General features: G+C 41.1%; 1 protein-coding gene across 1 annotated transcript; it reads right to left on the reverse strand.

Annotated features, from left to right (window-relative positions):
• Positions 1-1,968: 1,968 nt before the first annotated feature.
• Positions 1,969-3,726, reverse strand: FZD10 (frizzled class receptor 10). The gene has a single exon (XM_009992734.2). The coding sequence runs from the start codon at positions 3,724-3,726 to the stop codon at positions 1,969-1,971; it is 1,758 nt and encodes a 585-aa protein (XP_009991036.1).
• Between the last annotated feature and the right edge of the window lie 11,282 nt (positions 3,727-15,008).

Below are 15,008 nucleotides of genomic sequence, written 5' to 3' on the forward strand. Positions count from 1 at the left end.
GCACAGATGAACTGAAAACCCAGGCCACTAAAAAAGACGATCTTTTTGTTATCAAGTTCCCAGCCACAAGACGACTGTCACAGGGATCCTCACTCTAGCAAAGTCCATTAAGATCTCTCTACCTCTCTTCTTTCTACGACGAGATACCCGATAAAGGGTTTTCCAGAACAACCTGGGTGAGAAAGGGAGGTTACACGACTATCGCACCGGGTGATCACTCAGCCTGTTAGTTAACTGCACGGAAAACTTCAGGTTCATACAAAATCATGCTCCACTCAAAACTTCTTGAAAATGCATTCACAGTCTCAACTTTATCAGATAGCTTTCCTAAAGCGGTATTCAAATTCTGTATTTAGATCTCCCCTGCTCTTTCTCCTGAGCTTCCGAAGTCTTTTCCCAAGTAACAGCGATACTTTCAGTAGTGTTAGAAGGGGAAAAAAAATCCCCGAAGAGTAGAGCCTGAATTGTGTTCAAACTGTGCTGAAGTGAGCCAGCTATCTTTAACATGCTGAACATACCCTATGCAAATTTTAAAGGGGTGTTAACCAAGGATCATTGTTGTAATCTCAGTGCTTTGTAAACATGTACTACTCTACATCACTGCAGCTTTTTTACATCACTAAGGCTTCTTCCCATTCAGTTTTCTCAGCTGCAGAGGCTCACAGAAAGATGCAACTTCAAAATCCATTTATTTAATTCCAACTTGCAACTTCTTTTGAGTAAACGCTTGTTCTATCTGCTTATACTTGCAGGCAAGTATAACAACAGCTATTATATTCGAAGTGTGCTTTTATCTAATAACTGAGAAAACAAGTTTATTAACCGCAAAGCACATCAGAGAAAGTTTAGAACACACAAAATTATCAAACTAAAGAACATATTTTATTTTTAATAAAATAGTGGAGCATGAAAAATAATTGTATATTACAAATATATACAGCACAAAACTGTGCACCCCCTGCACAGTAAAGAGCATCACTCTATACAAAGCTTCCCTTTGCAGAATCTAGTGCTTCTTGATCTATTCATAGTGAGAATTTGTTTAATAATAGAAAGAGTCAATAAGCCCTTTGGGTCTCTTTGAATTGATCCCCCCCCCCCTTTTTTTTTGCACAAATCAGTCCAAACGTGTATAACATTGGCTTGATTTCCATTAAAAAGCCACAAAATGTAACACTAAGGGTTTCTGAGGACTAGACCTCTTAGTTCTTTTGTTAAGAGATTTCTTTTGTTGTCTTTATGTACAGCAAAATACTTGTTTCTCTTTTCATGTCATGGTAAGAAAAAAAATGTATTGCACATTATTCTTATTCACAAAGTTTGTGTCTGGTGCAGGAAGTTTCTCTTTTAGTGAAAGAATATTGGTGAGCATTATAGATTGAACCTATTTTTAGGCACTCCAAACCCACTAGGCTGAGATGAGTTGTAAAGGATTTCTCTTTTTTTTTTTTTTTTCTTTAAAGTTAGCACGGAAGTTGCCTTCACAGATAGCACACTTACTGAAGACAGGCCACTGTGGGACCTGACTTTCCCTAAAGAGACAATGCTCACTTGGGCACTTTTAAAACAAATTCATTGCTCCATAAAACTTAACTATACCTTGTTACTCAGAGACTTGTAGGAAATCCAGCTCAGCTACATGAAAAAGTTAGAGTTGTTTTGTTTTCATTTTTTGGTGGTTTTTTTTTTTTTCCCCAAATATCTGAGGACTGGAACTTAACTACAAATTAGTAACAGAAGAGACTGTTTTAATTCACAATATTTCTTTCACTGAAAACCTTTCTTTAAGTACATTTACCTTCAGTTTTTCACCAGGTCCTGAATTCAGCGTGATACATTTTTTGCCTTGAGATATGAAACTGTTCTCTGACAAAAAAAAAAAAAGCACCATTTATTTTTTAATTTCTGACTGCTACTCTGGACATTTGTAAGTCTGTAAGGTGAGACATAGTCTTTTCTAAAACCTGGTCACACACAAGTGGGTGGTTGTAATGTCGATTCGTATTTTGCAAGGTGAGTTTTCTGTGGATGTTGAGGTTTTTTGTAGATTCCGCTACTTGTAATAACACTTGCAGGTTTTCTCCTACTTCTCTTCTTTAATCTTCGACTACAAACATTTTGCCAGGACTGAAGAGTCTTGGAAGTCCAGATCCACATACCACTAGTAATGCCCACGACTAATAACATAAAAATTTTGACCATAAAAATTTCTACTGCTGGAATAGAGTTGTTCATCATGCAGTCTAAATTTTTAGTCTGATTGTTCATCTTGCATTTCTGTTGAGTTGCCACAATTTTCCAATAATCCATATTAAGTCTTTCATAGAAATAGCAGGCTATCACACAAGTTGCAGGCACCGTATACAAGACTGAGAAGACACCAATCCTGACCATAAGTTTCTCCAACTTGTCAGTATTTTCTCCACCTGTTTTCATCACCCTCCTGATATGAAAAAGGGCCACAAAACCAGAGAGAATAAAAGAAGTGCCAATGATTAGATAACAAGCCAAAGGAATGAGTACAAACCCCGTCAAGGCATTCACATCCATGCTTCCGACATAGCACAACCCTGTCAGCTCATCTCCAGCCACCCTCCTCATAACTAGGATCATTATGGTCTTCACAGCCGGAATGGCCCATGCTGCCAAATGAAAGTAGCTACTGTTTGCTTCAATTGCTTCATGCCCCCATTTTTTCCCAGCTGCTAGAAACCAAGTTAAAGTCAAGATTACCCACCACAAGGAACTTGCCATACCAAAGTAATACAGAACCAGGAACACAATGGTGCAGCCAGTGCTCTCCAGTCCCTCTTGGATGACATAGAGTTGGCCGCTGTCCCTATCACAGGCAATGCTTTCAGCACCTGAAAAGAGGCGAATAATGTACCCCACGGAGTAGACACAGTAGCACATGGAGAGGAAGATAATGGGCCTCTCGGGGTACTTGAAACGCTGAGGATCGATCAGAAAAGTGAGTACAGTAAAAGCACTGGAGAAGAAGCACAGAATGGACCAGATGGCAATCCAAATGACAGCAAATTGTTTGTCGTCCTTGCTCCAGTAAACATCAACCCCTGGAGTGCAGAGCGGCGCGCAGGAAGCACTCTTTTCCACATGGTGGAACTTGCCAGGATTTTCACAGGAGGTTCTGCTGAGGCTGTCCTTATGCTGCTGCAGATCGTGGCCACTGCTGGGCCGCTGTGGGCGAAACATGGGTGGCAGCATGCTGGATCCTCTGGGTGGCTCATCTGATCCGTTGTTGGGGGCTTCCATGCACAGGTAATTGGGGTCATTCTTGTTGGGCAGTTTGCTGCAGTCTAAGGAGTCTGGCCATTTGAAATTGAACTGCTCCATAATGGGAGAGCATTTCAGCCTCGCCTGCTCGCACATAACCCTGCAGGCTGGGATCGGCGTAGAAACCTGCTCCGTGCACATCGGGGCATACAGGGAGCAGAGGAAAAATTTCAGATGGCTGTGGCAACCATACTCCACCAAGGGGGCAAACTCGTGCAGCTGAATGGCAGCTTCCCGTTGGTTTTCGTGTCCCATCAGGTTAGGCATCCTCGTCATGTTGTACCCTATATCCTTGCACATGGGGATTTCTATGGGCTGGCACCTCCCGTCACCGGGGCGGTCAATGTCTATGGAGCTTATCCCCGTGCAGAGGCCGGTCAGCCGGCAGAGCACCAGGAGAGCCGGGACGAAGTTCCTCGTCGCTGGCCCCATCGTGGCGGGCGCTGGGGGCTGGGGGCGCGGAGCGAGGGGCGGCCGGCGGTCACTTCAGCGGCCGCACGGCTCCTGCCCGGGGCAGCATCGCCCCCGACCCTGGCGGCGGAGCTCGGCGGCGGGGGACGGCGGCGCACGGGTCAGCATCGCCCGGGCCGCGGCCGCGGGCACTGCCCGCTCCGCGCCGCGCAGCGCCCCGCGCCGCTCAGCATCGGCCCCGCCGGCAACTTCGCCAACAGCCAGGAGAAGCGGCAGCACCCCCAGTCCACAGATGCGCGAAACTTACTGCGGGGAGCCCGGCAACTTTCTCTTCCCCGGGCTTCCACTTTTGCGATCCGTCTTTCCACCACCCTTCCTCCTCCTCTTCCTCCTCCCCGCTGCTGCTTCCTCGCGGCACAGGCAGAGCGATGCCGGAATAGTTTGGGTCTGGGCAGATCCGAGCGATCGCTGCTTCAACTTGCCCGTGTCCCGGCGGCTTTTTGGTGCAGCGGGTTTCTCCAGGGATTTTCCTCTTCCTAGAGCGGGCCACAGCTCCGTAGTTTCTCTTGCCGAGAGGTGGGGATTGGTTTATCCGCGTGCGGAATAAAGGAGGAGGAGGAAATATCTAAGCCATTGAAGAGGGGGGCTTGGAAAATCCCCCCCCTCTTCTCTTCTCGCCGCCCCCTGGTCTGGGTCTGCAATCGGTCTGGCGGCGCAGCGCTGCTTCGCGTCTGCTGCTGCCTGCGCGCCGGCCCCGCTCCCCCGCATCGGCAGGAACTCCTGGGGCCGGAGCAGCCGGGGCTTTTAGCGGGCGGCTGAGTCCAAGGATAAAATAAAAATAATAATAAAAAATAATAAATAAAAACCTGTGCAGGATCCGCCTTGCATACGACATCCACTTTGCATGAGAAAGGTGAAGCTGACACGGTGATTACTTTCCAATCACTCGGAACGCCTTGAAACCTCCTTAAGGACCCCTACAGGTTCTCCTTGATCAGCACAGATTAGAAAAAGCCCCATTTGTTCCTCGCTCCTTCTGCCTTTCCTTCCTTTCTCCTTTCCCTCCCGTTGCCCTCCCCTGAAAGTTTCAGGAGACCTTTTCTCGGAAGGCGTCAGCCTCTCCTCCCTGGCCCAGGTAGGCAGCCGGGAGAGGAGCGCTCCAGACTCCGCGTCTCCTATCAGAGGGCTGAAGGTGGTGCCTCCTGGGCTGCCTTTATTGGAGGGGGCGATGCTGTAGCAGCGAGGATGTGGGGAGGAGGATGCATTTTATGGCGAGTGCTATAAACTCTTCGCTGCCAGGGTCATAAAATATGGTTGCTTTCAGCCTGGAATCTCAGCTGTTTTCAAATGTCGTGCTTTGTCTCGAATTCCTAAACGAACAGGGCAGGCAGGATTACTGAAAAAGTACCTGATTATGGTTTTAATCACAGTATGCCATCACTCGAAAAGTAGCTTGCTTTTGCTTTTTTTTTTTTCTCCCTTTCTCCTTTTCCTTAAATAAGATACCCTAAGAGGACTAGAGACATACTCTTGGGAAAGTTACTTCATCCACTATAGAAAAGACACAGATTTTGGAGACGGAGATCATTCTAAAGTGAGTTGTGTTTACTTTTTAAGTTAAGCTTTGAGATTTGCTTTGATTATTGGTCGATCAGAGCTAGAAGGAGGAAGTTAAACACCAAGATACCAAGCCAAACTATAATTCACAATTTTACAGACCAAAAAGGAGCACTATGATCAGAAATCAAAAGATTAGCTCTACTTTTTTTTTTTTTTTTTTTGGCCCTCTTTTGAGCTCAATTTTAGCGAATGTTTTAATGAAGGAGGAAAATCTCTCCTTCGCTTCATTCATGCTCGCCCACACAAACTGGGCTCCTCTCCATTAGTGCCTGTTTCTTATCGAAATGAACACGGATTCTCCTGGAAACTACCAAATCCCACAGGGTCAGAGTTAATACCCCACCAGGCTCTAGAAAGGAAACTGTTGGCTTCCTCAATTGTGATAAGGGTGAAATGGATCCAAGCAAGGACAACAAGCCTGGGCTAATGTTTGTCTTTGAAAACTCTGAAGATGTGGCTAGTTTTTGCCTAGAAGTAAAAGCCATCATAAAAATGTTTTAAAACTGTAGTCGTCCTTTTTGCAGCTTTTCATTGGATCGAGGTGGTTATACTTATAAAGTATTGGTCTTAGAGGCTGACCTTTCCCTGGGCACTTCTACATTCCTTAGGGAATGTTACAAAAGCAGGCAGTGTTATGTGCAAAAAAAGCTTTATTTATTTTAGTGTGTATGTATGTGTGTGAGAGAGTGTGTGTTGGGGCATTTCCATTCTTCATTAATCTAAGCCTGTTTTCTTAGTATTTGTATGCATCCTGATTCCTCTTCTAGAGAGCTCAGCTGGGGGTAGCAGGGAAGTGTGGGGAAAGCTTTTACAAGGGACAAGTAAATTCTACTTTAAAAAGTAGAATTTAAATAATAATGAAAAGTAGAATTTAAATAATGCATAAGATGAACGTTTCAATATTTGTTTTGTTCAACTTGATTGTTTGAGAGCTTGTTTTCTTTTTTTTTCCCCAAGTATTTTTAAAAAGCATATTATATCACCATTCACATTAATCTAGAAGAAATACATGAAATAAAACATGGCCTGTTTTCTTCTATAGCACTGATAACAACCTTTTTCTTCTGAGAGGCAAAAAGAAATACAAATGAAAGTGAGAAAAGAAGGGGGGGAGCCCCCAACCTTTGTAGTTGTGCCTCTCTTAATTGATCTTTTATGTGCCAATTTAAATTAGTCTTGTTTTTCTAGCCATTATTTTAGCCAATGCATCCCACTTCAGATCATTTATTTTACTTTCTATATTTTTAAAGAGCTATCTAGGGGTATCTCCCATTGAAGGAGCTTGAGTCAGTGAAACTAACAAATAGAACATTATTATAAAAAAATGAGAGCGCTGAGAAATCAGCAACTGGAAGATACCTCTGTAACTAATAAATGAAAAGAGCCTTTTGATGGCTCCAGCTGAAAAGATATTTTATTTTATTTTTTTTTCTCCTGTGTGTGGGATTTGAGATGTGTGATTCTATGGAGCAGCCAGGCACCCCTGCTGCTAGGCCCTGGCTAGGAGTTGGCCCCCCTCTGGCAAATGTTATGGAGAATTGGGAGGAATTTTATGGCTGTCTTTTCCCTCAGCTCTTTTTTCTTTTGTCTTCTTTGAAGAATGACTTTAGACATTTTATTTACATATTTAACCATGGATGAAAGAGGAAAAAGAAAGCATTTGGGCCGTTGTGGGAATAGTGATATGTTTAAATTAATGGAAATCTTATTAGGCTTCTAAAATTTTAAGCAAAAGATTTTTAATGAAACTTTATAATTAAACATGATTTCAAATAATGTGCCAACTCACAGGAAAGATGCGTTTCTCCCTCTAGCTATCCATCTCCCCACCTCCCAAAAATGTGCAGAGGAATCATCTGTATCTTAAAAGTCCAGCTCTTCTTCTGTCCCGTAAGCAAAAGATTAAAAAACCTGAATATTTAATAAGGCATGTCATAATTCAAACCATAACGAAATATTTTGTAGGTAAAGCAAACCATAAACAAGACAAGAAAAAAGACACCACCACCCCTCATCCCTGCAATGGCAAAGTTTAATGCTGTGTAATCTATTGCTGTGACAGTATAATAAAATACTTTGATATGGGTAATGGCGAAAATCAAAGTTGCATCTATTCTATACATGTTAGAGTCAATGGAAATTACAGTGCTAGGCAAGGTTTTCTGAAATGGGATTAAAGAAAACCCAAATAATCCATTTGAGATAAAATGTTCTGACACTTCAGCAGTAAAGAGAAATGAAATTATAGGCTTGGGGAGTTGAAGAGTTAATTAATACATTAAAGATTTCTAGTAAAATAGTCTAAATTACTTATGGTTAATGACAGTGTGTTATGACAGAACATGAACTGATATTGATAATCTTGTGTTTAAGAAGTCTGGAGCTATAACTACTTTTCAGGTTTAATATTTTTAGCCAGCTGTTTATTACACAAAAAATAGAGATCAGTTTAATGTTAGTCCCATTCGGTAATCCTGTCCTTAGCTGTATTTGTATTCATTCATTCAGACACTTTTTAACTGCTTACATCTGATATGTCTTTCGTTCTGGTAACAAGTTCTAACATATATATTTAAAAAAAATGTTAGCCATACAGAAGGTAGCAACTGTAAAAGAAAAAGATCACACACACACACGAAAAGAAAGCTGGTAACTATTTTAGCAATTTTATAAGCCTGCCTTTTTTACTGAATTTCCATGATACGCAGAAAAATGTTTACTTTTTAAATCAAATGGGCTGATTTTTTCCTAGCTGCAGAATTTTTGTAGCAGTTGTCCTCCAATATTTAAACAAACATGTCTGCCTAATAGGACAGGCATACTGAGAAATATTCCCATGCAAGTGCGAATATTCACAACGCACAAAAGTTTTAATTACCTTAGAAAGCCACCACCACCAACAGTTAAAAGAATTAAAAACAAAACCAAATCATAAATGGATGAGTGGGTTGTATAGTATTGCTCTAATACAATTTAGCTGGCTATTTTAAGGGCACTTCCCTTGAAATGTGGTTTGAAATATTACCAAAGGTTCGACGGGGTGCATTAGTGTGAATTGCAAATCAGAACATTTCTTTAATCCCCTTTTCATGGCCTGGCTTCGGATCAGTGGCATCTAAGGGACTCCCCACTGATTCTGGCTCAGGAGGAACCATTCACTGGGGCAGCTTCCCTCCTCTATTCCCACAGTCCAGAAAACAACACCACAGACAGACACCCTCCAACTAAATTAGATTAAACTCCTTCTCTTCCACAGCACATTAGCCTTTTCACTGCCCAAGATTCATTATTCAGCTACTCCTAATTTAAAGATACAGTATTTTTCTCCTCTTAGGAACAAAAACAACAAACAAAACTAAAGCCAAAGCAGAATAAAAAAGATTCCCAGTCAGAAATAAACCCCTTAATTCTAAAACTATATAAAGGTAGGAGAATATCCTTTTCATTTATGCTCTAATATTACAGAGATACTGTTATTTTAAAGCACAGAGCACAGCAGAAAGTTCTGTAGAGACTAAAAACAAGGACGGGCCTAGTAAAAAAGAAAATGCACGCAGATTTTCTTTTCTTATATACACCATTCGATAAACTTTCTTCATCGTTCTTTTTGCATGCACTGTTTGCATGTCTTGCAGCCAAATCTAGGCTCTTAAATGCATAAACGCAGTGAAAACTGCGTATGATAGTGAGGATTAATTAGTTCTCTTCCAGTTACTTCCTCCCTTAATTTCCATCCATAACTTCTCCTCTCCTACTTTTCAAGTTAAAAACAATCTTTTTAAAACTCTCTTATTCAGATATGAGTCTGTACCTCTTCCAAATAGAAATGCAAGCAGCTAACAACAGAGAGGAGTAGTAAGGTCCCAAGCAAGCTGTCTCTTGGGTCTCAAGGGTCCAGATGGCTATTGTCACACTTGCAGCATCACACACTGCAGGCACACGAACCAGTTCCTAGGAACTCCCACTTCTGGGCACTATTTTGTATAACCTACATGACTTGTGTACCACCTGGATGGTGCAAAAGGAGAAAAGTGATAATCTCCGTCCCTTAACCTTCTCTAATTTAAGAAAAAATGAACCACCCTGTCACAGTATACTCCTTACGCTGTTTTGTAAAGCACCAGTAAAGTATCTTTCCAATAAAATTCCAGTACAGATATTTACAGCATCTAGCTTGCAGAGAACTGGCAAAATAATTTTAGTTTTGTTCTTCTGGAATATCCTGAAAGGTACTCTCAGTGCCTGCAGCTCCCAGCTGTAGTTTCAGTGCCTCTCTAAATTAGCACCTAGATTGTGGAAAGATGATGGGGTAGATGAAAGCAATCTGAAGTACGTGGCAATGCTTCTGACTTATGGATGTAATCCTATTTTACTTGAGCTTGCAGCAGATGAAAGATGATGTTGTGTCTGGCTTTCCTTGGTCCACCAAGAGCCTTCATACCTAGGCATTAATCTTGTGGAAATCTCCCTTCTCTACTAGTAAACTTCTGTAACAACGTAGTCTTCCTCCTGGCAATGCATCTGATCTCCTCAATATAACACAGTTCAGGTTTCTCACTAATATTGTATCTTTTAATTGCCTATGTAATATCTTCAGCATTTTGGCACCTCTGGTGCAGGCAGGGACTTTCAGAAGTAAAATGATGGTAATAAATACATTTATTACTGCTATGGTAGAGGACAGCAAGGTCTATTCTCCTAATACTAAAAATCACTCATTCATGAACTTCCAAAGAAATACACAGAAATCCATTTATCTGAGAGTTACTCTATTTAGCTCATCTGAAAACTTGATGAGAAACGTTGTGAAATTAGGCTTTCTTGTGAAGGTTGCAGGACAGACTTGCACATTTCAGGCCTAAAATCTCTAAAATATCACAAGGGTAATGTAGCTATAGGACAGGCCTGAGGATGGAGATTTTTGGAGAGACAGTCTTTTTCCATTCATACTTGTTCACTATTTGCTTTGGTGGTGGAAGAAATGGCCTGTGGGCATTGATGTAAAAGATAATTTCCAACTGTCTATAACTGTTGAAGTAGTCACATCCCAGTTTCTGTACCCATCCTATAAGGTTTGGAATAGACTGGAGAGAGGCCAGAAGTAAAGATTTAGAATATGCAATTAGAAAGGGAATGAGGTTTGTCAGAGAGTTGCCAGGGTAAGCAAACGTCAGCTGGAGATCCCTAGTACTTTGACATGAAGTGTTTTCATCCTCATCCTCAGGATTTAAGAGCCCCCAAAATGCCACAAAGTGTCACTCTGTGTCTGCCACTCCCATCCTATTTTAACTAAGTGGTCTTTTTTCAGCATCTTAATTCTTACTTTTTTTATAGTTTTACAACACTTTCTACATCAAAGTGTTGTTTAAACTTTTGTAAAGGTCACCAAACTTGTGCAGGCAGAAGGCAATAAATAGTATTACATATTCTTTTGGTACTTCTGTAACTGTCCGGATTCAAGAAATGATGAAGATGATGCACTTATCCAGAAACAAACAAAAAAATCTGAAAATCAGCATACTTCCAGACTTCTACAATTCTCGGACTTGGTATAATAGTTTAAAAAAAGCCCTAGAAGCTTTGACCTACAAAACTTGAAAAATCTTCCTCATTGAAAATCAGTGACAGCTATGCTCTGTAATTCTCTTACATGCTTTTTGCAATATCCCTATTCCATAAGAAGATGGCATTGTCTTTCAGGAAACTGCTCAGCAGCAGAGAGTTGAGATGCAATAGACAAGTCAGTTCTCTTTATCCTATATCTTCCAAACCCACTCATTATTCCGGTATTATTTCGATGGTCTTTCTCACTTCTGAAGAGTCATTTATACTTTTACGGTGCCTCACTTCGTAACGTCTCCATGTTTGTCCCATACAAGAAGAAGAGAACAATTTTAGAGCTTTATCAGTAGTCTCTAAACTGTGACACAGGGAAACCTCACGTAGAGGTGAATTTGTGTTAACAATCTATATAATGTGTTTAAGATGATTTTCTAGTTTGGGAGGCAGGTTAAAATTGCAGACCTCCCTGTGTAAACCCTCATGTCTTCTTCACCTTATACTGCTGTCTTAAGGTAATTTTTATTTGCATGATTTAATAATAGTTACAATTTTAACCTTTAACAGTTCTTGACCCAGTTTTAGCTACGTACCTAAATGCCAAATTAACAGTAGTAATCCTCAGAGGAGGGACAAAAGCACATTGGAAGAGAGTTGGAAAGTGATCTACAACCTAATGCAAGGGCCATTCTGACCTAACTTCAGCTGAAACGCAGTAGCTTTCTGACGTACCCTCCCTTTGTCCTTGTCTTTGACACTTCACTGCATGAGCTGGAGAGGCCTGGGCCAGCTCCTTTGCCCTCTGCAGAGGACACCAGTATTCTTACATGTTCATTAAGTAAATGGTAAAGACCTCTCAGGCCCTTTTATCCAACAGAGTTCCTTTATAGGACAGCATGCTATATTGTATTGCACTTCACACTAAAGGTGATGACAGCCACAGTAATACCCTTTTCTGAAGCTCTGAATAAAGGTTTTCAAATCATTTTTCAGAAGACGGGTAACAGATGTTTATTTTCCTAATACTAGACTGCTTTTCTTTGATTTATCACATTATCTCTTTGGTAAGTTTTTACTCTAACATTATTTTAAAAATTCTGAAAAAAATCAGGTTGGAAACCTGCAATGTACCTTCTCTCGTACTTGCTATAGACCACTGTAATAAAAAACAAAGTCTGATGTAACAGCCTTCTTAGCACGTAGAAAAAAATCCCTGCATAAGTTGCCTTCCTCTTTCGAGTTCAGTTCTCTTCATCAGAGCCTTTTAAAACTGACTCTAATAGAGACCCATGTCCCTCAGTGTTTTACAAGTGCAAATTAAATAATGCTTTTAAAATCCTTGTGTGGTATTGTAGGGAAGCTCTTTTATAATCAATATAAAGAAGGATAAAATATGATATCAAATATGTACCTGGCATCAGAAACTGAAGGAAGAGCACAGTAAGAAAGAGAATTCTGGCATTCTAATTCAAACCCTGTTCCTTTTTCTAGACTGGAGTTATCTTTTTCTTTCTCAGATGTTTACCAGCACCTGTCATTCACTAGACAACACTCCAAAGCCAGGTCTGAAAGGCACATATGGCATGCCTGGTACATATAGAATCGACTATCTTGTCGCCCTGCATCAGTGGGGTCTTTGTTGATGATGCCAAAATGGAGTGTATATCCTGGTAAGGGCACGGTAATTTTGTGCTGGACAGTCACTAGCGTGCTGCCTGGTGTGTACTTCTTCCTAAGCAAAGTGAAGAAAGCAGAATGTGCTACTGAAAGTCACGGAATGTCCATGTTAGGGAACAGCTTTTTACAGACAATCAAGGATTTCTCCAACTGCTGCAGCTGCACAGCAAATTCATGTGCATTCTGCATCAGTGGAGTACAGGTGTGCACCACGCACGTCTCCTGATTTACTACTGCTTTCTCCTGCCTTGCGAACCCAGCAAACAGCCTTCAGCATATAGAACAAAATTCAGCTATTTTGGTTAAGCACGCTTAAAAAGAACCAGTGTGCATGGGGAGCTGCCTGAGCACACTAAATCTTTGCATCTTTGCAGCTGTAGAAGTGCACGTCTTCAACAGTGACATGGTGAACTTTGCTGGCCACTGTCAGCTGAACTGGCCAGTCCAAAGCAGGCCAGAGCACGTACGGTGTTGCAGGATGAAACAGCACGATGTTTTCTTTTTCAGGTGGATAACCACGACTGTAAGAGACAAATCCTGGTATTATTGGAAGCAAAGACTTTGCTGTGCTGTTCAGAGGAAGCAGTCGTCGTCTTTCCAATTACATAATTGTCCCAAACTATAGCTTTTGTGGCCCATTCTTACCATGGCATTGGCCCACACTAGCATGGGTTTGTCTGTGCTTTGCTCCTGCTTCTTGTTTTATATAAATTCAATTTTCAACTATATTTTTCCTTGTTTTTCACCTCTCGTGTTAGTGATGATTCTTCAGAATATGGGCAGAAAATTCAAGAGAATTACTGTGTAAATGGTCTGGGGCTTAAATTTTATCCTCACCTATTCCAGAATAAATCAGTATCTACTCGAATTTCACTAGTGCTAGAAAGTATCCAGCAGTTTGGGCCAGAAGAAATATGACTTCCATGATGCAGTTATGCTTCTGTGATGGATCTGAACTAAAATCTAGTAATTCAGAGTTTTCCACATGAGTATGATAGGTGTACGATATTCCTGATAGGTATCTGTTATTCCCCAATATACAGTACGATATATTGAGAAAGCACCAATTCCACGAGAGCTTTGTGTTTTACCCATTCTTACACTCTTCCCTGGGCATCTGTTAGAGACAGGATGTTGTGCTAGATGTACTGTTGGCCTGACCCACATGTCCACTTCACCTTCTTATATTCTTAGGTACCATGAATGGATGATGTGGGTTTAATCACTGCTGTATGTTGCCCTTGAACATTCTCCATCTGGCATTTTAATTTTAAGGCTGTGATGTCAGTCACATGTTCTCTGAAGTGAGCACAGAAAGTGAGAGATTTAAATACCATTGTTTGGAATGCTATTTATGATTTCCAGATCACAAAAGAGAGATCTTTTATGTACCTCGGAAGCAAGAGGCACAAGAGAGACTGATCCAGTAGTTAAGGCAGGCATGTCAAATTTCACAAAATGAGCATAAAGGTCACATATCAAGGTTGGTTCTGTCCAAAAGCTGCAGTTGATGTGTTTGTAGTACAGTCTTTCTCCCATCTGATGACACTAAAAACTAATCACAGATGGCTGGCAGAATGTCTAATCTCGGATGTCAGACTGCAGGACAAGAGAGACCTGGTTCGGCTGCGTTTTGGGCCAGGTGTCTGTTGGCTATTTGAGCCCCACATGCACTCACAGTCTAAACCACAGTCCATCCTCACGTCACAAAATCCAATCTCTCCTTTTATCTTGGAACCCAACTCATGGTACATAACCTGACAAGGCTATGTTTCTCATGTCAAAGCAGGAATTTGACAGAAATGTTAAGGCATTAGACTGAGAATCAATCTGGCCTAAATCCACAAACTGCCAGCATGGTACAGAACAAGACCCATAAAGCTCTTCTATACAGTGAGGCTATACCAGTATGAAATACAGTGAGGAAGTGTTACATCTAGATCACTCTCAGATGTTCAGATCTTTTTTTTCCTATTTAGTTGTATTATTATTAGGAAATGATTAAAACAAGGTAGGAGAAAAGACTCACTTAGTCTGAAATACTTGTATCTGCATAGGGAAGTGCACAGACAACAGCACAGTTTAAGTATAACGATAAAGTATTACTGGAACGTGCCTCTTTGTAGACAAGCCCATTGTCTAACTTTGTGTTTCACCTGTCTTTAAACAAAGAATATTCTGCTTGATATTCATGAATGGGAAGTGCTCAAGACACTAGAGTCTTGGAATATACTATGACTTTATGAAAGAGTGATCAGAAAATTCAGATATTTGGAAAGATACAGATAGACCTTTTTAGATCCACTGTAAGTTCATTCAACACAATATTCCAGTTTTGGCAATCTCATGTTCAAGAGCACAGAAACAGTGTTACATGTTGCACACATTAGACAACCAAGTATACACAATCAATTCAAAGCAGCTGTTCAAGATCAGAAATTTTAGGG

This window comes from Tauraco erythrolophus, chromosome 19 (assembly GCF_009769465.1).
Source record: "Tauraco erythrolophus isolate bTauEry1 chromosome 19, bTauEry1.pri, whole genome shotgun sequence".
Classification (NCBI taxonomy): domain Eukaryota; kingdom Metazoa; phylum Chordata; class Aves; order Musophagiformes; family Musophagidae; genus Tauraco; species Tauraco erythrolophus.